The sequence below is a fragment of the Tyto alba genome, unplaced genomic scaffold (assembly GCF_018691265.1).
Source record: "Tyto alba isolate M040663 unplaced genomic scaffold, T.alba_DEE_v4.0 Super-Scaffold_1, whole genome shotgun sequence".
NCBI lineage: Eukaryota > Metazoa > Chordata > Aves > Strigiformes > Tytonidae > Tyto > Tyto alba.
Genome location: NW_024881261.1, coordinates 38,862,236 through 38,887,161, shown reverse-complemented (window position 1 = coordinate 38,887,161; position 24,926 = coordinate 38,862,236). Strand labels below are relative to the sequence as shown.

Sequence of the window (24,926 nt, the reverse complement as noted above, 5' to 3'; positions counted from 1 at the left end):
GGATGCTGTCAAGAAAATGGCGCTAATAAGAGCTTGGCCATTTGTCAGGACTCTTAAATCTGTTTGAGGATGGAGTGTGGACACTTCTCGTAACACTCCCCCTGTAGCTTCAGGCTGTCAAGCTGTTGAACAGCAAGAACAGTTGTTTTTTTTTTTTTCTTGCCGTTTCTATACAGACTTGTTTAAGATGGGGTTAAAGGGCTTGAGGTTAGCACACTAACATTTTGTAGCTGGTAGGGCCAGATGCACCGCTAGACCACGTTGCATGGTTACTGAAGTCAGAGTTCCTGAAAATTGCAGACAAATTGAGACAACAAAGCAACTTTCAGAGACTTCAAAGTCATGTTGTTCTCCGTTCTTCAGTGTTGCTATCAAATGGGACTTGGCAGTTGATAGCTTGGCCACCCTGTGCTAAAGGCTGGTTTCCTTTGCACTGTGGCTCTCTGCAGCTGGGAGGGTGCTGGGTGATGCATAGTGGAGCAAAACTGACAGCAACTCGTGCGTGAATGAGGAGTGGGCTGTTCAGGAGTGGATTAAAGCAAGGACATGCCTTGCTTGCCTGAACTGGAAGTGAAAATTTGCATTCCTGGCAGTTGTGAGGCTTTTTTCAGGCCATAGATTTACCAATTTAAATCTGTTCTTTGTTAAGATTCATATTTGGAAGCTGGAAACCGAGGGTCAGGAAAAAATGGACTGTTGTCCTTTCATTGGCAGGCGTCAGGTTCAGGTTTTGCAGTAAGTTTTTCTCTCCAAAGCATGACTTGAACAGTGACTATCATTCACAGCTTCAGGAACACTCAGCTTGGTTTAAATTTCCTTTTTAAAGAAAGATGAAGTCTGATGCCTGGTAGGTCTTCCTGCAGCCTTTGATTGTAAAAGGCTAATAGTTTGAAAAGTTGTTCTTTATTTGAGTTTTGATTTAAAATCTGTCGTCAGTGTTGGGTTTAAAACATAAAGCTATATGGAAATTCTTAAGCACTGCATGCTGTAGCATGCTTATAAAATGGGAAGATTAGGTCATTTGCTTTCTGTTTTTCTGTTAGAGCTGCCTTCGTGAGTGGAGCCAGGATAAGGGCTTAAATACTTCGTTTGACATAGGACTTCATAAAATTACTTAAATTCTACTGACTCACATTCTGGATATTAATTGAGAATGTTGATTGTTGCAGGAAAGACTATAGCTGTCTATTTTTTGCAGCTTTCCTGTAGCTGTTTAAGAACTTAAGAATTGGTAAATATTTTGGTATGCTTTTTCGGCCACCCTTCCATTATTAGGAAAAGGCTGAATTTGTGAGCAGAATCAGTTACAGGACCAACATGAGTAATTTGCTTTTATATGTACATGTATGTGAAATTTAAAGTGTATGCTGCATATTCTTTAATTTGGTCTTGGCATAATGTGAATATATAGACAGCTATTTCTGAAAGCGATTATAACTGCTGATTTGCATAATGATACAGGATTTTTCTCATAGCAACTGGAAAGACTATCATCTTTAGCATGTGGGAATGATTTCAGGCTTTCAGAACAGTGTTTTGTTAAGTCTATGAACAGCATTAGAGCAAAGGCGTTTCTGAAGCGGTGTGGGGATTATTTGCTTTGGTATGTCTTCACTATTGATAAAGCATCTCTTTGTGGCATTTGGTAACTTCACGAATTATTGTGTGCTTTCAGTTTAAGGTTCCTTGGGTATAGTGTAGTTTTGTCTTTGTTCATTTGAAAGATGAAGTTCTGTGGTTAGTGAGAAGGATGAAGTTGAGGATGGCATTTTAGTATTTTGCTGTTGTGTATTATGAGTCTGTCTCATGTATATTTTTTTTTTCTTGTAATCGCCAACTAAAATCCCAGCCTGGATGTTTACAAGATTGAGAAAGGAATGAGTACTTTAAAAACTGTTGAAACCATTTCTGGGAATGGGTTTCTTAGGAAAGAGCTATTTTGGCAAAATATGTCAGGGTTAATTTTTTTTTTTTTTTTTTTGAAAGCCCATTTAAAATTTTGGTAGTTACGACAGTTCGCTTGACTTTGTTATGCATGTGTTGTAGAACTGCTTGAATAAATGGCTAAGGCTTTTTTCATTTGCCTGTTAAAAAAACAAAAAGCTTGGAATTGATAATGAACTTGTTGCATTTTTTAAGTCATCAGTTCTTCCAGATTTCTAAAATTATCGGTATCATTACCAATTTCATGATGACTCAGAATTCTTGCTTTGAATGTAAGCCCTATTTCCAAGCTTCTTTGTAGGAAATCTTAGTAGCAAATATCTTAACATTGATTTCCAAAGCTGAAATTAACTGAGGTGTGAAAACCAGTGTCTCTGAACTGTTGAGCGTGGCTGGTGGTAGAAGAACTTGCTGGAGATGATGCTCAGTGGATGGTTGTTCCCGTAACTGGCTTGGCTCCACAGCGATTGCAGGCTGCCCCAGAGGAGGAAAGACTTTCTTTCCCCAGCAGCAGGAAAAAAGCAAGCTAGTACTGATGCAGTAACAACGATTCCCTTCACTTGCTGCAGATCTTGGGGCATCTTTTCACAGGAGAGGAAAGGGTGGAAGAGCTTTGTTTTTATGGCAGCTTTTTCAATTAAGTGATGAAACTGCTATTTCTGCTCAGAGATTTAGATCATCTGTGCAAACAGCAACAGCACTTCCACTCTGTTCTTCCATCTTGCATCGCTCCTAAAAGCAAGAGGCATTCTTCAGTTGCTTGAACCAACAAGACTTTGAAAGCAAGGTGCTTCTTCAGCATGCTTGTCAGAAGCATCTATTAAAAAGACATAAAGTTATCTTCACCAGCAATATGTATGCATGTGTCATGGTGTTGCTTGCTTTCGTCGGGTGCAGGTGAAGCCTGCAGCCTCACAGGTGTGCTGGGGAAGGGTGTCGCTTGCTGTGGCCGGTGTCCTTTCACACCAGATCTGTTGCAGACAGAAGAGTGAGTCAGCAGTGGTGTGTGAATTGCGTTCCAGTCTAATACTTGGAGATAATAAGGTAGTTCGGGATGCTTTTACTTGGGTCCAGGGAAATTGGCTTGCTTGTTTCAAAAACGATCATGGTTTTCTAAAAACATCTCCCCCCGCCCCCCCCCCCCCCCCCCCCCCCCCCCCCGCTGTCGGATATTTGTTTTTCAGCAACACTTCAGTTTGTGCTGTCAGGTTGCAAAACCCCAGGGCAAACAACACTCTTATTGAATTGGCATCAGTAAATTGATTCATTCTCTTCCCTCCCACCCCATTTTAAGTCTTTTTCCACTTTCTTTACTTACTGACATATTGTAGAACACTTTTTGCAATACCAGCTCTGGGTTTAAAAACGCACGTGTAATGATGCATAGTTAAGCTTATGCATTGAATTCTGCTGGCTTGCTCCTATTCAGAAGAAATGCTTATGAACTGTGCATGTACAGCTCGTGCATCGTCCTTGAGGAGTGAAGGAGGGGAGAAGGGTCACATGAGATACAGGAGCCCAAAGGGGATCACACTTTGCAAGAGTGTGAGACCGCCCTGGTTATTTTGGAACTTTTAAATATCTCTCTGCCTGCATGTTTTTGAGGCTTTGGTGTTTGGACAAGTCTGTGAGCCTGCAAACTGGAAACGCTGCTGTTAAGATGTTCTGTTCCCTTCGCTTGGGGTGTCTGTCTGCTTCACTTCCATCTTGCACCAGCTGGGAATCCTGGAAAGTATCTCGTTTCGTAGCCTCTCAGAGAGGAAAAGCCAACAGCAGAAGAAAAGCATCTGAACATGAACTGCAGGCTGAAAGCGTGAAAAAAATGCATAGTAAGACTTGTGATCGTGAATAGAAAATTGAGAAAGTTACATGGTAATTTGGTAAAGTTTGGGCATCTGTATCATGGGTGATACTGTAGTTGAAACTGAGTTTTGTTTTGATGTGGTGTGTCGAATTTATTTTATCCCTGTTGCTAGCATCAATGTTTGTCTGCTATGGAGTAGTGCTGTGGAAAGCAGGCTAATATACTGGATTATTTTGCTATGGTAATTTCTATAGCCCTGCTGCTCAGAGCAGGGATGCAAAAGGAGACACTTGTGCGTGTGTGTGGTAAAACTAGGAGTAGGTTGAAACTAGGAACGAGGAGGGAGTGATGGGGTGTGCTGGCTGAAAATCAGGGAACTCACTGTTAATAGGTATAGAGCAGATGCATGTGATTTATAACCAGTTTCTTATGCTTATGGCAAGTAATAACTGATAAAATAATAAATACCTTGCTAATTATATAGTGCCTTTTGTTAATTTAACAGAGATATGGACTGCTTGCGGAGTAAGATGTTCAGAGTGAAGTTCCAAGTTTAAGATTTATGTGATTTGATAGTATCTGAAGTTATCACAAGCTCTGAAAGTTAAGCAATTTCATGCTGTTTTTTTGGTTTGGTTTGGTTTCTTTTTAGGGTTTGGGCAAGTACAGAATAAATTGGAAACCAGAGATTAACCCCTTTCAGTGTCTGTACTCAAGGCAGCTACAGTTAGTTGATTGGATTTCTCAAAAGCTTTCATATTTTTCTTGTTGTCTGCATAAGTCGTCTTTTGAATAGTTCAAGCAGAGCAATGTCTTTTAATACTTGGATTACAGCATAGTAAACGCCAGTTCTTTTTTTTTGAGAGTAGAAAACTTTATTTCCGTGTATTCAGTTCTTAATGTTTTTCTTTAGTCTTCTAATTAACTGTGTAAGTTCAGAACTTGTGCTGTGCTGCTTCCCTGTGAGTACTCAGGCTTGTGGGAATTCTGCAAGGATGGAGTAAAGTAGTTTGTATCTTTAGGCTTTTCTTTGTGTACAAGTAACTGGAATATTAATATCTTGGAAGCTGCTGCAGTGTTTTCCATCCTGATGATTACTCTTTGGAACTCTTATATTTTAACCTTAAAAATAAAAATGATTCTTATAGTTGTGGAATAATTTAGGTTGAAAGGGACCTCTGGAAATCACCTGTTTCAGCCCCCTTGTTTAAAGCAGGGCCAACTTCAAACATACCATGCTTTGTTCTTGCTCCTTCTAAAATTAGTTTGAGGAGGAGTATGTTAATGCGGTAGGGTATGGCCTGTTTTCAAGCTGCTAGTTTCATTTCTGTTTTGCTTTTCAGTGAAGCTTCTTCACTACATTATCATTTCTAATAATGTTTAAAAATTGGGAGTGCTTTCTTTTCTTGAGATCTGTTTTAAAAAAAAAATATATAAATCCATATATCATTACACCACCGGGAAAATATATACCAGTGATTTTCTAGCAATTTGTTGTGAAATCTTTACTACATCGGCTCTAGATGTAAACTTGCAATTTTCTTATTTGGCCTTTTTCCTTTGTGCTAATTTGTTTTTGCTAAGAGGTAATTTTCCTAAGTTCTTTATCTCAGGTTGCTTTTGGCAAGTCAATTACAGGTAGTTCAGAATAAGAAAATAGAATATTTTTCCAGGTGGGGAATTTATTAAATAAGACATAATCCTTTTTAGATCTGTATATTCCCATTTATTGCAATATCTTATGTTTAGGCATTCAGAGCTACCTTAGTAGCTGCTATAGTGGTCTGTTGTGTAGTGATCACGGAAAGTGATTAAAAACACTTGCATGCCTGAAATGCACTTTTTTGTTTGTTTTGTGTGGTGTACCTATTTTGGCATCACTGGGGACTTGAACATGGGGTTTGATTTGGAACATCTTGCAATTTAGTTACACAAGACTATTTTAATAGTTTCCTGTTGGATTTAATATGCCACTCAAACTGTAGAGAAAAAACAGTGTGCAGCACCTCTGTGATTTTAGTGAGATGATGTATGATAAAAGCGGATTACTAGACTCTGCTTTTCTGGTAGTTTGGTTTCCTAATGGATGTTAACCATCAGCTACTCAATAGCACAGACTTCTAATAAGTTATCTGCTGGAGATGTAAGGAGGTTTCTGTTATAGTGGCTGTGGTCAAAATACTGTGTTGTCAAAAGTTCTCCTCCTGATTTTCCATTATTTCCCCCCCCAACCTTTTCTCAGCCCTTTTTTGGAAACGATCCTTTATGACTGTACATACAAAGCTGAATTGTTCACATATGGGAGTCAGTCTGAGTTGTTGCTATGGCTTTGATACAGTTAAACATGTCATTAATGTCCATTTAATGCTATTGTAGAAATTTCACATGCTTTACAAATGTTTCCATAACTTGCATATTCAGATATTTATCCAAACATAATTGCTATGGGTTTTCCTGCGGAGAGACTTGAAGGAGTATACCGGAACAACATTGATGATGTAGTAAGGTAAGCTTTTATTTTTCTTTTCCTTACCTTCCTTTTGTAAATCTTAAGTATCCTTTTTTTTTGCACTCATTTATGTTCTGCTAAGGAAAGGGTATGTATTCTGACTTGTAGAATTAGAAAGATTTTTGCATCTTGTAGATGTTGCTGTATTAGTTCTCCTGAAAAATGTTGGAAACAACAAAAAAGATCTTTTCAGGAATTTTAGGCCAGGCTTCTGTTCTGGGTTGATCTCAAATACATGTAATCTGCTTGTTAGAGTGAATAATTGACTTCAGTAAATGCTGTTGGAGTAGAAGGAGATTCTTTGCTTTTAGAAAGATGCCAGTTCATGGTGTTGAGAGTTTCCTCAGATAGCTCGTGGCATTTCAGAATATGTTTGCCCGTATACTTTCTTCAGCTGGTAAATGATATGCTTGATAAGTTAACTTTGATTTAAAGAAGTAGGTAGAGGTGACTTTAGATAAAGGCTTTTACATCTGGCTGTGCTCAGTAATTGTGCATGAGGAAAAAAATCAGCTAAAATTCATTATTGCTGGTGATGCTTTATAGCACATTTTGTAAAAAAAAAAAAAAACAAACAATCTACAGGTTGTCTTTTCTTTACATCAAATGAAGTTAACTACTCTGAACTGCTGGATACAGCTGTGGAAGGTGTACTTAGTGTTTTAAGATCATCCTTGTAATTTTAGTCAACACCCTACCTGGATAATGTAGTGTGAGAAGTTGCCTTAAAAACTAAATACTTGGCAGAAGCTGTCAAGTGTTAGTGGTTTTAGGATCCTAAGTTTTGATTTGTTTAAGTCATGGGTGATGCTTTTGAGGTCTTGGACATTTGAGGTCCTAAATTCTGTATCTCTCCAAGAGACTTGATGTTTCGGATTGGGGTGGTGATGGAGTAAGGGACATGGTTATGCAGTGAAGTTAGAAGTAGGCGTATCTGGGCAAGAAGGTGCTGCTCACAGGTTTGAGGTGCCACAGAAAGTTTCTCATAATCGTTGGCAGGCAGCATTAGCACTGCCTGAATTTCACTAGTAATTGTTTGCATCCAGGTTTGTACAGAAATGAGTTGAGACAGCTCCTTGGTTCCCACACTGGGAGGAATCATAACCCTCAACTGAGAACTGGTCGTCTGGAGACAGCGACTTCCCTGCACAGCTGCAGTTAGCTTCAGATGAGTTCAAGGGGGTTTCGTTTTTGCATATTTAACCGTCACGACGAAGCTCACTATCCACGAATAGTACTGAAAATGTCAAGGGCTGGGTTTGACCAGGCTTGCAGAAGCGACCTTGTTCTGTCACGCGGTAGTGAAGTCACTTTTCCAGAGCCGGTCATATCAGTGAGGTTCAGCACAGCAATCTGTAAATACTCTTGTAGAGTGTGTACGTCTGAGAGAATTGTTAACAGAGGTGTGAAGTTATATTTACTAATCCTATCATTGCACACAAGAAAAAGCTTTTGCTGTCCTTTTGGGACAGTTAAGGGCTGTCCCACAAACTATCTAGACATCTTTCCTGATGGGCAGTCAGAGCCACCTTTTCATTAAGTTGGTGTGGGCACTGCATCTGTGGTGTGAAATATGTGGGCCCTGGTGGACTCCACCTTCAGAAATGGTAGGATAGGGGCAAAGAGTGGACTTGGAATCAATGACGTGGGAATAATCCAAGTAAATAATAATAGACAGTAGTCTTTGAAGGCCCTCTTCCACTGGCGACATTGATTTCAGTTGCTTCTATATGAAGGAAAATATATTTTATTGGTTAAGTACTTAGATAGGTGTACATTAGACTTTTGAAAGGGAATGACTGTATAATTAAGTTGTCCATAAATACAGTGATCAGAAGGAATAGCGGTCACCTAAAAGTGTAGTCACCCAAATTAAGATACGGAGAGATGTAAGGGAGGCTATAGGAACTGGATGCCCAAGTAGCATTATGTTTGTTGCCCCCTATTTTTAAATGAGAATAATGCACAAAATGTGATCATAGCAGCATTCTGCACGTTGCAGTCAGCAGGTCCTCATCTGATCCTGTCACCTTGTTATTGTGGAATTTTTTTCCAAGAGCTTTTTATGTGGAAATTCAACATGTTTGAGCTCCAGAGCAATTGGTGTTGAGTCAGGATATGCCAGTGGGCTTTTTCTGAATAGCTGATATCCTGACAAATTTAATGCTAATACTGTGTGAGCAGCATGACCTGGACTGCTGGCTGTCTTCTGTGACTGACGCTTTGAGAGGTTTTGGATGGAATTTGTCTTCAGAAAAATACTTGCATGAAAGATTATATTCAGTGTTATGAGCAGAAGCAGAGTCTGCTCTCCTTGCTCTCCAGTGTGTTTTAAATGAGCGGGGACATCTCTTGAAACAAATCACCATGTCCACCATCTTCCTTAGTCTCTCAAAGTCTGCCAACAGGGGCGCCAATGGGAGTCATGAAATATTTTTGCTGATGAAATTGGAATCTCATACTCGGTGCTGCACAAGGGGAGCGTTCGCATCTGTTCTTACTTTAACACATCAGTTTAACCGCAGAGTTCTTCTAGGTTCTTCTGGAATATTATGACTGATAACCAGAGCTTGTTTTTGCTTGAGCTTTCCAGGATTTTAGCAGCTAGTGTTTCTTTTCAATTTGAACAGCATGTTCTGTCATGGCTAATTAAATTCCTTCTGGCTGATGTGCAGATACACACTGTTGATGATGTTAAGTGTAAACATTTGTATGTTATTTCTTCTTGAACATTGCCAGGTGACACATCATATATAATCATGGCAATTTTGATGAATCATGTTTGCAGTTTGACTCTCCAAGGCTCGTTTGGGAAGTTTTTGTTACAAAATGAGCATGAAAATGAAACGAGTATGAAAAAGTACAGTGGTCTTCCTCCTCCTTTCTGAACCCAGGATATCATTGGATGCTGTCCTCAGACTTCAGTAGGAAAAAATGGCCCTTTAAAAAAACTGGTGTTAAATGATTCTGGCTGCTCTAATAGGAATACGAGAGTTGTTTTAACTGCTTTTTTTCATTGGAAGTACCACCATGGCAAAATATTTTGCACAGGTGATTAAATTGGAGGTGTTTACAGATACCTTGTGTAATGAATGCTTTCTGCTTTAAAAATAAACCTTCCTCAGCTTAGTAAATTCATGTGCAGGTATCTTACAAATCGGTGCAGATTGGTCCGTACAATAAATATTTCAGTTGCATAAGCAGTCTTATTCATACTGCTGGATTATTTGTGCGAGTGAGGTTTGCAACGTGCTGCCTCCTTGACTTTGAGGCATTGCAGGGCCAGCTGGGACTTGGAATGCAGAACTGCACATGCTGGATGGTGCTTTAACAATGCTGCAAACTAAGGTCACCATTATTGCAATGTGTATTAATACATGCTTTTTTTTTTTTTCTTACTTAAGGTTTTTGGATTCAAAGCATAAAAACCATTACAAGATATACAATCTGTAAGTATGCTCTTATAGATGTATTTTCCAAAATAATGAGTTCTAAAAATAGCTTCTGAGTGAAAGTGGCTTGCTGCTGTACTGAAGCAGAGCTAGTAATGTTTTGCACATTTCTTAAAACAATTAAGCCTGATTGAGAGCGCTGTTACTTCATTTAGTGGAGCTGAGTGAGGTTAAATGAAATGCTGGTGTGTATTCATATTACTTGAACGCTTTTAAATGACTTGGCATCTAGCCCATCTGGAGCTTGTACCATGTGATTAAAAAGTGAAAAGTAATTCACAGCAGGCTTTCTGTTAATGTATTAATGTCCGCAGTGAAGAAATTGCCAAATGAATATTTTCCTGTTTTTTTTCTTTTTTTTTTTTTTTTTTTTAATAAAACTATATTGGTACCCAGGTTCTGTTTGTTTTCTCACTGTTCTTGACTGTCCCTGTTTATTACTTTGAAAAAGCTATTACAGCAATTGGTAATGTAATGGCTTCTCACTTTTGTTAAGTGTAATGTTTTCCTCTGAAAATTTAGTTATGCAGAAAGCTGTTCTTGTCACAGAAGGGACTTTGTTGTTGTTCCTTGATCATCTTTATATGTTAGCTTAGGCTAATTTAATTTCTGTAAATGATTTGGTGATGTCAGCTTCTGTTGAAAAGTGGATCATGGTTTTCCTACTCCTTATTTTTTCCCAGAGATCTAAGTTGAAGATTTATTGATTCTATGAGCTGTTAAGGCTTTATTTTGTTTTTAATATGTTTCTAAATATCTGCAATTAATGGAAACATTACTGTAGTATGAAAATCCAGGCAATGCATTACACTGTAATCTGTCGGTCATTAAAAATAAGTGTTTAAATATGCCTCTGAATCAGTTGAAGGATTATGCACCAAGCAACTCTGTTTCCTGATGTTGGAAGTGAAGTGATACTGGAAGCTGAGAAATTGTATACTGGTTATTGAAGGTGTCTGTAAAACCTGGGGGAGGATGGGACAGAAAAAGATACGTAAATAAAACATACAATCAAATAAACTCATTGGACACCTTTCATACAATTCAGTAACAAAATCATTTTCTCCAGCTTAGAAGCTCTTCAGGATGCTAGCCTTTTAGTAAATGCTGCCTTGGCGGCAGTTACTGGGAGCAAAGCAGAACAGGACAGATACAGCTTAATTTTCTCCTGTTTTTTGGGGCCAAGTTCAACTGTCAGCTTCTGTGAAGTGTGGCTCTGCTATCACTTACAAGATCAGGGGTTTGCTGAGCTGCCTGATACAGAGCTGCTTGTTCTGAATTGGCTGGGGAGGTGACAGGTAAAAACACTAGGTTGCTGTGTGTAGACTTGTAGGGTTGGTCAGAAAGCAAGAGTTTAGTAGGACTTCAGTGCATTTTAGCAAGTAGCTCTGCAGGGAGGTGGTGCTTGAAAAGTTTCCACTTTGCTGTACACTAGCAACCTCATTTTACTTTAGAGAAAAGCAAAAACTGATTCCTACACAGGAACAACTTCAAAGTTTAAGTGAGAAGAGTTGTGATGAGAGACATGCTTTTGACATTTATGTTGCTGATACATGTGTTTTCAACTGTGGAAAATAGTTCAGTTTTTGGTGCAAGAACGCCCCATTGATTTTCCTTGTTGCGAATTTCAAAACAATTACAAGTGAAACTTCCTAAAATTACTATATTCACCCTCAGATGAAAACTTCTGCAAGATAAAGCATCCTTTGAAAGTGCATGGGTTTTCTTCTTCCCCAAACCATGGATCAGTTGCAAAGGAAGATCTGAGTGATTGCTGAACAGCTTGGAAAGCATAGCTGTTAAACTGTATCTGCCTGGAGAGGCCAGGTTATCTCATTAGGTGGACAAAATTTATACATGTCAAGCACATAACTGCCATTAGCTGAATTGTTGCAATATTTGATCATGAGAGGTGACGAAATTGCAGCTTTCAGGTATTTCAGAGAACAGCATCTCTTTAGATTAAGCTGATTCTTTGTAAATAATCAACCTATTGTCTGTGTTTAAAAGGAGGTGGGAGTTCAGAGCAGTTATGTGATTATAGTCAGAATTATTTCAAACACTGTGATGGGGTTTGAGTTCCCTTAAGGTAGCTGTTATATGAAGTTGATAATAATGTGTGTATTGAGCAGTTATTTAAAAGAATTCAGAGATTTTTCTGAACTGATGCTTAAATGTTATCAGTTATGCCTCATCCTTGCATCTTGGCTTCGAACTTCCCAGTGAATGTTTGATCAATCAGTTTCATTTTGTTTCATGTTTGTGTTGGTTTTCTCATGTATTCCTTTAACCCTGTGCTATTTCTTCAGTATTCATTTTTCTTAACATGTTCTTCCACTTTCACCTCCTGACTTCACATACTGCCAAATTGTTACCTCCCCTATTGTAATAATCTCCAGTATATTTCTTTTGACTGTCCTACAGGCAGATAGTTGAAGGAAAAAGCTGTAATGAACAATGTGGATTTTATGTGTGTACTTTCTGTATCCCTGTGTACATGGGGAATTTGGAATGGACTGCCATCTTTTTGGTAGCCCGTAGTCCTGTTGTCAGTGGGATCATGGTTATGATCAGAAAGGTGCCCGGCTGGCAGCACTTAGGATCTGGGTTGCTTTTAAACTCACTTTAATCATAAGGAGGATTACAAGAACCATGCCAACTCACTCCCCACCCCCAAAATAAAAAAAAAAATGTTCAGGTTTCATCTGGAGATCTGACTGCATTACAGGTCTAATAGCGTTCCAAAAAAACCAAACACGTTTGAAATGCTAAACAATGGAAGCATCCCCCAGAGTGCGTGTCGGTGGGATCTCTGGTGCAGATACACGTTTTGTGTAATGAAACAGGAGTATATTTTATACAGTTTTGTCTGGATCTCTGCATTTGTCATGTACAGATCCCATAAGAGGGCATAAAAAGTGATGCAGCTATGGTCTGTGCTCTGTTTCTATCCTTGGTATTGACAAAACTACTTTTTATCCCTTATGGTATTCTACTTGATACTCTTTAAAACTTCAAAAATTGAAGGCTTTTTTTCCCATATATAGCGCTTTTTTTGGGTTTTTGTTGTTTTGTTTTTTTTTTTTTCTTTGTTTTAAAGACTTTCATCTCTTACTACCCCTTTGAACTGGGTGTTTCTTTGAAAGGAAGAAGGAAACTTCCTTGGATAAGATGCTTTGTGTTAACTGCTTCGCTTTGTAGCAGGCTCAACTTCCAAAGTTCAGATGCTGACTAGATTGTAACAGACTCTGCCCAGCGTGGCTGATTGCTGCTCCAAGCGTGGTGACTCCATCTTGGGTGTACATACTATGTCTAATCTTCCTTCTCAAAGGCTTAAGTGCAGATTTTTTTTTTTGAGTCCCATCTGCCAGCTTAACCTGCACTGTATCACTGCTGACCTAGAGAAGGTGTCAGCAATGTGATCAGAGCTGTAAAAACTGCCAGACTTTTCCCTAGCAGAGGCTAGAGTTGAGAAGGCTCTGGAATTCAGAGAAAGGGAAGTTGCTGGATGCATGTGCAAGCCCAGCAGACCCGACTCTTTCCCTGGTGTATGAGTCTGGTGGACAAAGCTCAGAGCAGCGCACGCGAGGCTCCACGTACATATAACAGTCATACAAGTAGGGGCCTAAAAGTTTGCGTGTCTGAAAGTGTCAAGTAAGCTCCATACGGCTCCAAAGGCTGCAGTCATAACATGCCAATTAAAGATAAGTTCATACCAGTCCTGAAACTGGTGTGGGTATTTGAACTCTATGAAGAGTACAGGTTATAATCAGAATGGAAGATCTAGATGTGTATTGTCTGCTGAAATTACTCCCAATCATTGTATTTCAACCTGGAGTCCTGTTGTTTCGAGGCAGGATTGTTCTCATTTTCCTTTCTCATTTGCGTGTTCGCTTGCACCCTGTAGGGTCTCATCATTTTGCAGGCAGAGAGCAAGTCCATGGAAAACTATGGAGGGCATCCACTTCTTGCCTTCTTTCCCCTTACCCCCAGCATATCGTCTAGTTTGTTCCCTTCCAGCATGCCATTTTGGCTGTATTAGAGCCCTACTGATCGGTTTGTTTATATCTGGTTACTGATATTTGTCCCTAAGCAAGACATCCTGCAAGACTAATCCGGTGTAGTTTGCTGTGTTACTAGCTGACTAGAGTGGGTCTCTTACAAAGTGGTGAGACAGACCTTGATGCAACTCCAAACTCTTCAGAAATGTGCCGTTTTCCAGGGTCTGTGAGGGGAAACCTGGCTGACTGGCTTTACAGTTTTGAGTTCACCTGATTTCAAGAACAAATGCCAAGTGGGAGAGCAGTATCGCAATCTCTGCTTGATACAAGTGAACACCATTATAGTATTCAGTGTATTCAGTGGTGTTTTCAGTTGCCTGTGATGGTCTTGTGGTCCTGTAATTGGAGGAAGAATGGTTGCATAGGTTGCACTAGCCAAGGGTCCTTGAAATGTCCTTGTGATCCCCATCTGCCCTAGCACCCATGTTGTCACTGAGGCATCTTGACAAGTATTCTGAGTTCAGAGTCAATGGGATGAAGGTCATAGCCATCTATTCTTCATGTGTGTGGGAGCATAAAGTTCCTCGAGTGACTGGAGCTGTTAATACTACAGTGTTGAAAAGTAATAGTTTATTGAATTACTTGCATAAATGTCTCCACTGAGAGTCATGCTGACTAAAACATACTTTTGGACAACAATTAACATAGGGTAAGTAATTGTTCTTCAGCAAAATAACTGATATTTTAGTGAGCAACTTTATACATCGGCAACAAAACAGTTTTTCTGTATGTAACCTCTAGCTATAGTTTTAAATCATAAAGGTGATGGGTATACATGATTTTCCCATATGTTGATCTGCATGTTCCAAGGTGTGACAGATGTTGGGAGTTCCTCAGAGACTTGTCTTGAACGCTTGTCTATTTTTCTTTTTTAGATGTGCTGAAAGACATTATGACACCGCCAAATTTAACTGCAGAGGTACGTTTTTCCTATCTAGAATGCGTTCTTCTCTTTAAATTTCACTGGTTCTGAGTGAAGGTATAAAGGAGGAGCTGATGAGTAGTAATGTAGGAGATTTGGGCACAAGGAATAATGTCAGACTGCTTTGAGTCATTGGAGAAATTTGTTATACTTTTCTGAAAGCATCAAGAATATGTTCCTGACCGTTAACTAGATCAAAATCTAATAAGGCAGTCAGAAGTCCACTGTTGCAAAAATTTCTGCAGAATAGGTTATATAGACGTTTCTGCTTGCTTCAGTGTGGAAACTTATTGTAAATTTTAGATGTGAAGCTTAGAGAAGTCTGCTTTTTATGCACAAGCATCACTAAGAATAAAAATGGAGAACACTTAAGCCACTGTCACTATTCATATAGAACACTTTTGAAGATCTGGAACAAAGTTGTTTAAAAAAAAAAAATACCAGAACCAGTGGGGAAACTTTTAGGGGCTCCTTTTGATCAGACCCTTGGTGAGTGGAAACTGAAATACCTATTCTGTCGGTATTAACTCCTCAGGTAATATAAAAATACAGATTTACCTTTATTCTTTATGCAGAGGAACATCTATGTCCATAGTAGTTCCTCTTCATACAATGCTTCAGAATGTCTGGGTAGATAAGGAGTACTCGTGTGTAGGAGATGAATAAATTTTGGCCTTACTGGCTAATACTACATCATAGCAAGGGCTCAACTTCTATTATTACTATTTTACTTTAAACCATCCTTCTAGTGGTAAAGAGAATGTTTAGAACATGACCAAAATGTAATTGGGTGCTTTAATGTCTGAATATAGAAGGACTGAAATTGTCATGTTGAAGTCATCTTCGCTTCTGATTTGCTCTTACGATGTTGAATGACAGTGTCCTGAAACCTCACTCAATACATACAAGCCAGAAAAAAAGTATTTTAAGATCTGCTTGAGCAATACTTTGGGTACGAGGAGAAAAGGCATAAATGAGAAGGACATGCTTCTAATATGTCCAGAACATATGCTTGCTTTAATTCATGCTTTTTGTTACGGGGGTGCTCAAATCCCTTCGCTGTCAATCCCAGCCCAAAATGTTGTTTGTGACAGCACCTTTCACAGTTCTCTGCACAAGACAACATGTTTGTAAGGAGCTACATGTTGCATTTTTTTTCTTTTCATCCACAAATTAGTTACCTTAGATAACCAAATTGGTGACTCAGGGCTTCCCTCAGCAGAGGAACAACAGTTCTACTGTGAAATCTTAGGAAGTGAATTAATTTCAAAGGGCGCTTCTTACTTCTTACACTCACCATGAAACACCATATTAGTTCATTATTCAACTAGGATTCAGATTCAAAACCAACCAATGAAAAATCTTCATCTTCTTTGGACGCTAGTTTCCTGTCTGTGGTTTTTGCAGTTTCTGAAGTACTCCCATGCTGGATATTGCCTTCTGCTTTGCCACAGGCCTTCCTTTTTATTTTTTTTCTTTGCTCCTTTATGTGCTATGGGATTTTTCTTGCAGCATCTAGGAGCTTGGAGAGAATCATCAGAACTGTTCTCCATACTGTGTAGTCCAGTGTTAGGAACCAAAATTCGTTGAGGACCTGCATGCTCACAAGGACCTGCTCAAGACTGTGCAGCTTAATGTTTCCTAAGGTTGCTTTTTGGACTCTTAATCCCTCTGCACCATAACAGGGCATCCATTTCATCTGATGCTTATTCCATCTTTGAAGAAAATATTGCAAGGTTTGCCTTTGATCCCAAATCTTGGAGAGCGTCTTCAGCATGCTGTTTACTACTTGGGATTTTTCAGACCGTTCTTTCAGGACTACTTTCTCTCCTTTTCATGGGAACCTAGCTGGATGTAGTTATGATAGACTAAAATTTGTATGGACAAATTCGTAGCATCTCCTAAAGCTTCTTTTCTTGGGCATTTCTAAATAAAATCCTCCTTTCATTTGCATCTGCTGCAAAAAGTGACAACTCTGTAAGTCCACATAAAATGATTATTTGGGGAGTCTTTGGATGTTCCACGTGGAAGAATTTATTAGGGTGTGTTAACGTTTGTTAATCTTTGCTGTTTCTTTAGCAAAGATTATTCACTTTATCAGGCTTCCCTATGTGGTCTTCTGGGCGATTGTGGGCGGTCTGTAGTGCGAGCAAATAAACTGTCCTTGCAGATCCCTCCAAAATGCTTCAGACTTGTGCTGCAGTAATTTAGCAGTCCCATAACTTCATCCCTCACTTCTGTTCTTTAAGTCCCTTGGGATTCATCGACAGGAGCCTTGCATGTGTGACGAAAGTAGTACTTTTGGCAAGTGTTCGTATTCTTTTAATAAAATGAAATTTATTGATTTTTAGACCAGAAAAGGAAATAGAGCTTCTAGCTGAGAATTTTTAAGTGAACCAGAGTTGTATTTATAAGATCTCAAGTCTGTTGATGGAGAATTGGGATGCATTTTATAAAATGCTGTTCTCCTGATAAAACTGATAGAGCCCTGTGTAATTCTGCAAGTCAGCATGGCATTGTCTGTCATCTTAAGTGTTAGAGGTTTGGGTGCTTGTGTCTGCTTATTGCTTAGTTTTTGCTCTCTTAAGTTGTCTTTCATTTCCTGCACGCTTGTTGAAATCCTTTCCATCTCTAGATGGAGAATAGTGTTTGTGTGTTTGTATATATCCATATAAGAAAAAGGAAAACTTCGTTCAGTGGTTTGACTTTAAAACCCATAAGTATTGCAAGTGCCTTATATGAGTTCTTTTTCGATTACCATTTTTAATATGGAGATTGCAGGTTTTTGTTTCAAAACACCTTTGAGCAAATTCTGAGAGTTTGTTCCTAATCTAGATCCAAGTGTGCACAGAGTTTTTCAGCAAAATTCCTATTGTCTGATCAGTGACTGAGGTCTGGCCCGGTTTTCTCTCAGCAGGTAGTCTAATTATTGCTAGAGTAATGGGTTTTCACAAGGTTATTTTTTTGTGCCAATGCACTCCTAAATTCTAGAAAAATTGTGATGTAAGATACAGTCTGTGCGACTCATTTCAGGAGTAGTGTGAAATAGTCTCTTCATGTAGCAGGATGCTTGCTTATGTATTACTAGAGAAATGTCTGCAATGCATATAATATGCAGTACATTGCTGAATAATATTAGAGTAAAAAAACTTACGTATCTGTACATAAGGCGGTTTTTATTTAGCATGCTTATCACAAAGTTGACCTGTCTAGTTGAGTTTGCTATAACATCCTTCTGAGATTTTGATAAATTACTACTTCTCATTGCAGTTGCACAGTACCCTTTTGAAGACCATAACCCACCACAGCTAGAGCTTATCAAACCTTTTTGTGAAGATCTTGACCAATGGCTAAGTGAAGATGACAATCATGTTGCAGCAATCCACTGTAAAGCTGGAAAGGGACGAACTGGTGTAATGATATGTGCATATTTGTTGCATCGAGGCAAGTTTTTAAAGGCTCAAGAAGCCCTAGATTTCTATGGGGAAGTAAGGACCAGAGATAAGAAGGTGAGCTATTTTCTATTCTTCTGTTCCTCCTACCTGTATCTCTGATGCTTTTCTTTCTTGAGGTCGTTTTGAATAGTTAAGCCCTTTAAGAAAAACTTTCCATCAGTTGTGATATCTGGTTTGATTTAGTTTTTAATGTTATTGGATCAGTACAGTTGTTCTAAATGAAAAAGCTTTCCTAAGCAGCAGTAGCAGTTAGTCACAATGCTGAAACAGTCTGGTTTTTCCATCTCCTGTTCAAGAAGATCTGGACAGTTTATTTTAAATAGCCTTTTAAATAGTATTCTGCTGTGTGTTGTATCAAATGGGTGATTGATGAGTGAAGTTTCTTGTTCAGCATTTTCAGCCCAAATAAGAGGATTATTCTAGCTTGTTTTGCCTGAATGCATGAGTTGTTCATCTCCTCAGGTTCTCTTCATTTCTGTGGTGGTGTTTGGAGATGCGTAGTCATTGTTACAGTTGAATATCCATCCTGGAAGAGTATACTGGAAGAGTCTGTTGTTGACCCCTTTTCAATAAAAGGATAGTTAAGCCCAGACATTGACTGCCTCAGAGCCTGCTTCATGAGGTGCTGCCATTTAGTTTCTTGTATTTCTCCTGAGGAGAATGATGTTCCTGGCTATAAGAGCTTTCTGTTAAGACCCTTGTCAGCGATACAGGCAGACTTAGCAGGAACTCTGTTTGACCTTTTTGGCACAGTTATGCCTTGGTAATGGAGATTTGACCTCCTTATTTGAAATCTTCTTCAAATGCAAGGTCACTTCAGCAAGCTTCCCTGCTCATCTTCTATCATTTCCTTGGTGTGTTGGTAGAGCAACCCAGGGGGATCATCCTAGCAAGCCAGTTTCAGCTTGCTCAAGTACAGAGCTCTTTGTGTTCCTGTAGTATTTGCATGAAGTATTAATTTCACAGCGTGTAGACCTCTAATAAGCAGAGTTTCATGTTTGAAGGCTCTTGAGAGCAGAAGTGTCACACAAGGAATTTTAGAATCTGGCTGTTAATTCACTGGAAGGAGCAAATAACTTCTTAGTTTGCTGGTTTTACAAGATGGAGCTGTTATTCCATGTACTGCTGAGAAGATGGTTGTGATGTGGGTAATACTAGAGCAGAGACAGTGACGAGGTTTCCCATCAGAACTTTGTGGCTCTTGGTAAGAGTGCATGATAGGGAATAGGAATGAGCTGTGTGATGAATAAACAGTGTAGATTACTCCTGCTCATAAAGATTATCTAAAGAAACAGATAAAATTATAATGAAAACTACAAAACTTCACAAATACACAGTGAAGCATGTTGTACCTCAGTTTCCCTTTTGTAAAAAGAGGGTCATATTTATGCATGTTGGTGTGTTGAGGGGTAAGGTCAGTTAGGTGTTCATCAGTACCCCTGTGGTACCTCTGGCATGTTTGAGGTAACAGAGGACTTAGTAAACAGGAATAGTGAGAGTCTTGTTTAGCTTCACTGTAAATATTGTCTGTAACCAGCAACTTTGTTTTGGTTTCGATGGCTCTACTGGAAGAGTTGTGGGGTTTTTTGTTGTGTGGTTTTTGGTTTTGGTTTGGTGGTGTTTTTTTTTTTTTCCCATCCAGCTCCTCTTGAGCATGGCTATCTTTGTGGACTGTGGGCAGCATGTGATTCACATAATCCTTAAAGTAGTGTTTATAAACAGGTATTCCAGTGCAGGTTCTGGAAGCTTTTTCTTCCCTTGCCCATATTTCAGTGTTGTATGTCAAGTGCTGCTCTTTGATTCGACACTTCACCACACCTTTATATAACTCCCTTTCTGAACTAAAAGTAGATGAGGCATCAAAAGTGCTGTTTGCACCTAGGGACAAAAACATGCCTTTTGTTGTTGTTGCTGGACCAACATATGTATGATGAAGGAAAGCTGGCTTTAATTAGGTACCAAATTTTCTTTGTTTAAAGCAAGCACAAGGTACCCACTTCGTATATAGCTGCTTGGAATAGTATAGCTGCAATCTCTGTTGCCATTAATGTGCATGCCAAAGTGATTCTCGACACGGTTTAGTCCATGTCGTCAGGAAGTGTGAATGTGATTGCAAGAGGAAGTATGACTAATTGGTCAAGAGAACAACCTCGAGTACTTCTGAAGCAAGCTTTTCCCAAGTGCCTGCTGGGAGAAGAAGCTTCATAGAGGCCTTTGCAACATTAAATGAGAGTTGTTGTAGATGAGGCTGACAGTTGTTAGTTAGTCTGTTAATGTACTGTTGTCCTGGGAAAGGTAGTGGGGAATAAGACATTGCAGAGTTGAGTCTAAAAGCGTATCATTGACCAAAAACTGTTGGGTTTTGCTTTTTCTCTATAAGCTGCCTCTTTGAGTTCTGTAACTCATCATAGTGGGGGGAACTTTTGCAGAAGGGAATGATGAAGACTAGAAAGTATTGGCTAAATGGTTGGGTCTATCAGTCACTACCACTGTAGTAGAACAGGACTGATTCCTATTTTCTTTGAGCTAAGTGAGACAAGCTGTTTTCTGAAATTGAATAAAGAAGTATAATTGTCCAGCCTGTTTTTAGAGTTAGGGAGGTAAACCCCCAAAAAAGTCTTCTAAAAAAAGTTGCTGCTTCCACTGTTTGAAATGGCTAGCTTATCGCCTGTTTTTTCCTTAAGATGGACACTGAAATACTACTGTGATGACAGAGACCGACAACTTACCTTCCTACAGCTGGAGAAGGTCTCTATTTCTGCTTCTGCCTTGAAGGGTCTTATGATGAGGATTAGACTCAGAAGGAAGCGTAGTCTACTGAACGGATATGTATCAGCTGGGAACAGTTATTCAAGTGCTGGAGCTGGAGATGATCCATTCAGGAGCATTCTTTGACCATCATACTGTTGTATTTTTAGGAACAGCTCCTAATAGTGGTGTAACTGAACAGAAAATGGAAACCAGTTATTTTTGTGCGAAGAAGTGGCAGAATGACTCTTTGAGCAGGGTAGATATTTGACATCTAATGGGTCAGAGCTGATCAGTTGTGACGCCTTGTTTGTTCGATGTACTCAGGTGACAACCTCTGCTAAACCTGATGATGTAAGCCTAACCTGAGGCTGCAGCTTTAGCTTTACCCTCACAGTAGGGCATGTTATTAAAATTAATGTGGGAATATTACTTCCAAAAATGTTTGTTCTTTATAATGCTGCCTGTGCTACATTGGGAAGAGAACTAGAAGCAGTACCTGACAATTTTTGTTATGTCTTCACAGCTCGGCAGTGCCCTGTGAAACTCTGGCACAGGGACTAGAGAAGCTTACCTAACGTCCATTTAAAAAATTATGATGGTGATAGATGGGAAATGTAAGCTTCTTGAGGAGAAAATACTTAAAAGTGCTTCCCTGTTCTTTATTCTTGAGTAAAAGTAAGCAGGGGTTGATTGCATCTCTCAAAATATTAGCTTGTTATGAAAGCATTCTGCTTTGAAATCAGACCTTTGGAAAATGGAGAACTTTCTGTTCCGCTTCAGTGTGGCTGTTTTTTAGGATCTCAGGGTAAAGGCTATGTCTCTGGGGAGTAAAAAATCTCTGGCTGGAGGGAAAAAAACTGCCCTCTTGGCTGAGAACTGGTTTTGCTTTGAGATTGACTATCGCTTTATATAGCTGCAAAAGTGGCTGTGTTCTCTTCATTCTGGTCCCAGCCCTCGTTGTCCTGATAAGGTGTGCTGGGGTTTCTCTGTGGGGCACAACCTCTACAACATCAAGAAGCTATGAGGAAAGAAGGATGCACTTTACTTACCAGCATGGTTTTCTTCTGATTGTCAGCATTGTCAAATTACTGATGGTTTGCTCTGAGGCTGGGATTTTCTCAGTCATGAAGCTCAGAACCCAGGAAAGGAAACTTCAAAACTCCTCTAAGAAATGGATCTCATAACTATTGACATGACATCTGAACGAAAAACATGGTCAGTGTAGAAGGCTACTTAAGAAGGTCATTGTACAAGTGCTGTAGGGGAAAGTCTTTTGTGTAATTTAGAAACAGCTTAAGTGGTAAGGAGACATAATTATCAACTTTTTTTTTTTTTTTTTTTTTTAGATAATGGCAGGAAGCTAATATTTTCATGTATGCAGAATAGATGGTTACTAAACTAAAAGTACTCTGGCTACTTTTCGATTGACTGTTGTAAGGGGAAGAAGGTATTAGAACTAACAGTTTATAGAAATACTGTGTTCTAGGTTTTGTGACCAAAATACTCAGACTTCTATATGAAAATCTTTTGTTTGTCTCCAGTTTATTACTATTTCACATTTAGTTTTAATATGAAAGTTTACTTACTGATGCTGTTTCAAGTATATAGTGTAGATTGTTATAAACCATGTAATGCATTTTCTAGGAAATTAAATTATTTTTCATCTTTATCACTTTTTCTTGAAAATAGCAGCTATAAGACCTTTAAAACTATTCCCTTACTTGAAGTTTAAGTTGATTTAAAATCAGTAATAAAACGTTCTTTGGTTATTTGTTCTCAAAGCAAGTGTTCATTTCAAAGCTGTAATTCAGCTGAGAAGACCTTCATTTAACAGTTTGGGCTATTGGACCTATATTAATGAAACTTTCCACTTTTGGTTTTTGTGAAGACATTTCAGAAGGGCATTTTGTAATAGAAGGTAACGTCAGTCTCGAGTACAGTGATATTAGCAAACAAAATTAGAATCTTCTGACTTAAATGGCTGTATATAATTCCTGTATTGGTAATTAAAAATTAGACTATGTTCAAGGTACTTTTAACATCTGACACTCCCCATCCCAAAAAAAGGCAGTGGCGTGAAACCGTCTTTTACATGACCTTCAGGGTGTCTGAGGTGTTTGTTTTAAAGATACGGAAAAATCTGCGTTCTTTGCCTCATTGCTTGGGATGGATGCTTGGAGATATGTAGTAAAGTGACTGGAAGACCAGTGTCCTGCTTGTTTGGTACTGGGGACTGGTCAGTAATTAATTGCCTGGTGTTAGATAATACGTGCAAACAGCTTCCTCTTAAACACTCTGCAGGACGAATACAGGAGATGTGGACACGTGTCTGGGGAAAAGGGGAACGTGTACCAAGGGTGTCTGGGGATGGTTTGGAGGTGGATTATGTCTTTGCTAGTCCTTAAGGTGTCCAGCATGGTCCACAGTGAAGAAATAACTGCAGGTCATCACAAGATACTGTACTAAAAACTCATATGGCTGGCTTTCTGAGCAGTGTGGGAAGCAGTGCAGCACTCCCCTCCTTTCTAGGTACAGCCTGCTTAGATGCTTTACTCTGTGTGCCAGACTCCAGCGTAGCTGCTGCTGAGGTATGCTCAGCATAAATCATGACGGATTATTCCAGGTGCTTTAGCTACCTTTTAATTCGTGGTTTATTTGCCTTCAGATATATTCTGAGGTAACGAGCAGGAGCTCTGTTAGTGATGCTAATAAATGGTCTTGATGGTTTTTGATGCTTTTTCCCCTCTATTTAGGGAGTGACAATTCCCAGTCAGAGGCGCTACGTGTACTACTATAGCTACCTGTTAAAGAATCACCTGGATTACAGACCAGTGGCACTGCTGTTTCATAAGATGATGTTTGAAACAATTCCCATGTTCAGCAGCGGAACTTGCAGTAAGTACCCAGAACCCCATTAACCTCTGTTACCTCTTGTAAGGAAACGCATTGGCCTTTGAACTTGGTTTGGTTACGTGGCGGTTACCATTCTGTTACATGACCCGAAGAGGTACACATCTTGGTGGAGGAGAAGATCCTACTTAAGCACTTCACGTTCCAAAATCGGGTGGGTTAGCGTGGTCTATCTGCTAAAATCCTCCCAGGTGTAGTAAGTTGAGGTTTGTGAAGGACATGTATGGTTGTTTCACTACAGTTTCAAATTGGGGAGTATTTAATGGTTTGAAGATAAGTGATGTCATATATACTTATATTTGGATATTTGCTTCTTACTTTTATAATACAGCCTTTTTTTTTCTTTTTTTTTAATATAGCAACTCTTGGGAAATATGAGTTGCTGAAAAACATTTGCTTAAGGCATGTTGGCTTCAAATGCAACAACGTCATTCTTCCCATGTTTTGTTTTGTGTTTTTTTTTAAATATTCAACTGAGTAAATATCTAATTAACTCTAGAATAAACTTTTCTTTATATGGAGGCTTATAAAGTATTAATACACCTGTAAACCGTCGGGTTTGCTGATACACTGTGTTAGTAAGGAACAGCAGATTCCTTGGAACTTGGAAGTCTAAATACGAATTCTGTCCTTCTGTGGGCTGCGTTACAGGGCAGTAACTGTCTAGTATTGCTCGTTCTTTTTTTGTTAGTGGAAAAAGTCTTTCTGATGTTTTTGCTATGGAGTTACAGTTACTGCAATGTGTAATTAATTCCAGTGCCTCCTGTGGCTTTGATTAAAATTGCACTATTAATATTGTTGTAAGACAGTACCTGAATATATAATGCACATAAGAAACAATCAAACAACTTCTCAGGCTAGCTGTATTTATAGGAGGAAGAGGAAGGGAGGAGCCTCTGCCAAAAAAACCCTCTGCCTCCAGGGTAGAGGTGTGGAGGTTACAGAGTTCTGCAATTACCATTTATTTAATGTTTTGGATAAACTGTGCTATACTTGTGAAATCAAGCTACAAGTATGAATTGCTCGTGGGAGCATTAACTTGTTTGTCTGTTAGCGTGCTATTTTCACAGTAGGATGTTGGGATAAGCAAAAGATTTGTTAAGCACCTGAAAACAGAG

The 24,926-nt window shown here is 39.1% G+C and overlaps 1 protein-coding gene across 1 annotated transcript in view; it reads left to right on the top strand.

Moving 5' to 3' along the window:
• PTEN (phosphatase and tensin homolog) overlaps positions 1 to 24,926 on the top strand; it is a 48,831-nt gene that overhangs the window by 9,951 nt on the left and 13,954 nt on the right. Inside the window, exons 2-6 of the mRNA XM_042788600.1 lie at positions 6,170 to 6,254; positions 9,662 to 9,706; positions 14,646 to 14,689; positions 17,963 to 18,201; positions 23,652 to 23,793. Coding sequence (XP_042644534.1) covers positions 6,170 to 6,254; positions 9,662 to 9,706; positions 14,646 to 14,689; positions 17,963 to 18,201; positions 23,652 to 23,793 — 555 coding nt within the window. The remainder of the gene's footprint in view (positions 1 to 6,169; positions 6,255 to 9,661; positions 9,707 to 14,645; positions 14,690 to 17,962; positions 18,202 to 23,651; positions 23,794 to 24,926) is intronic.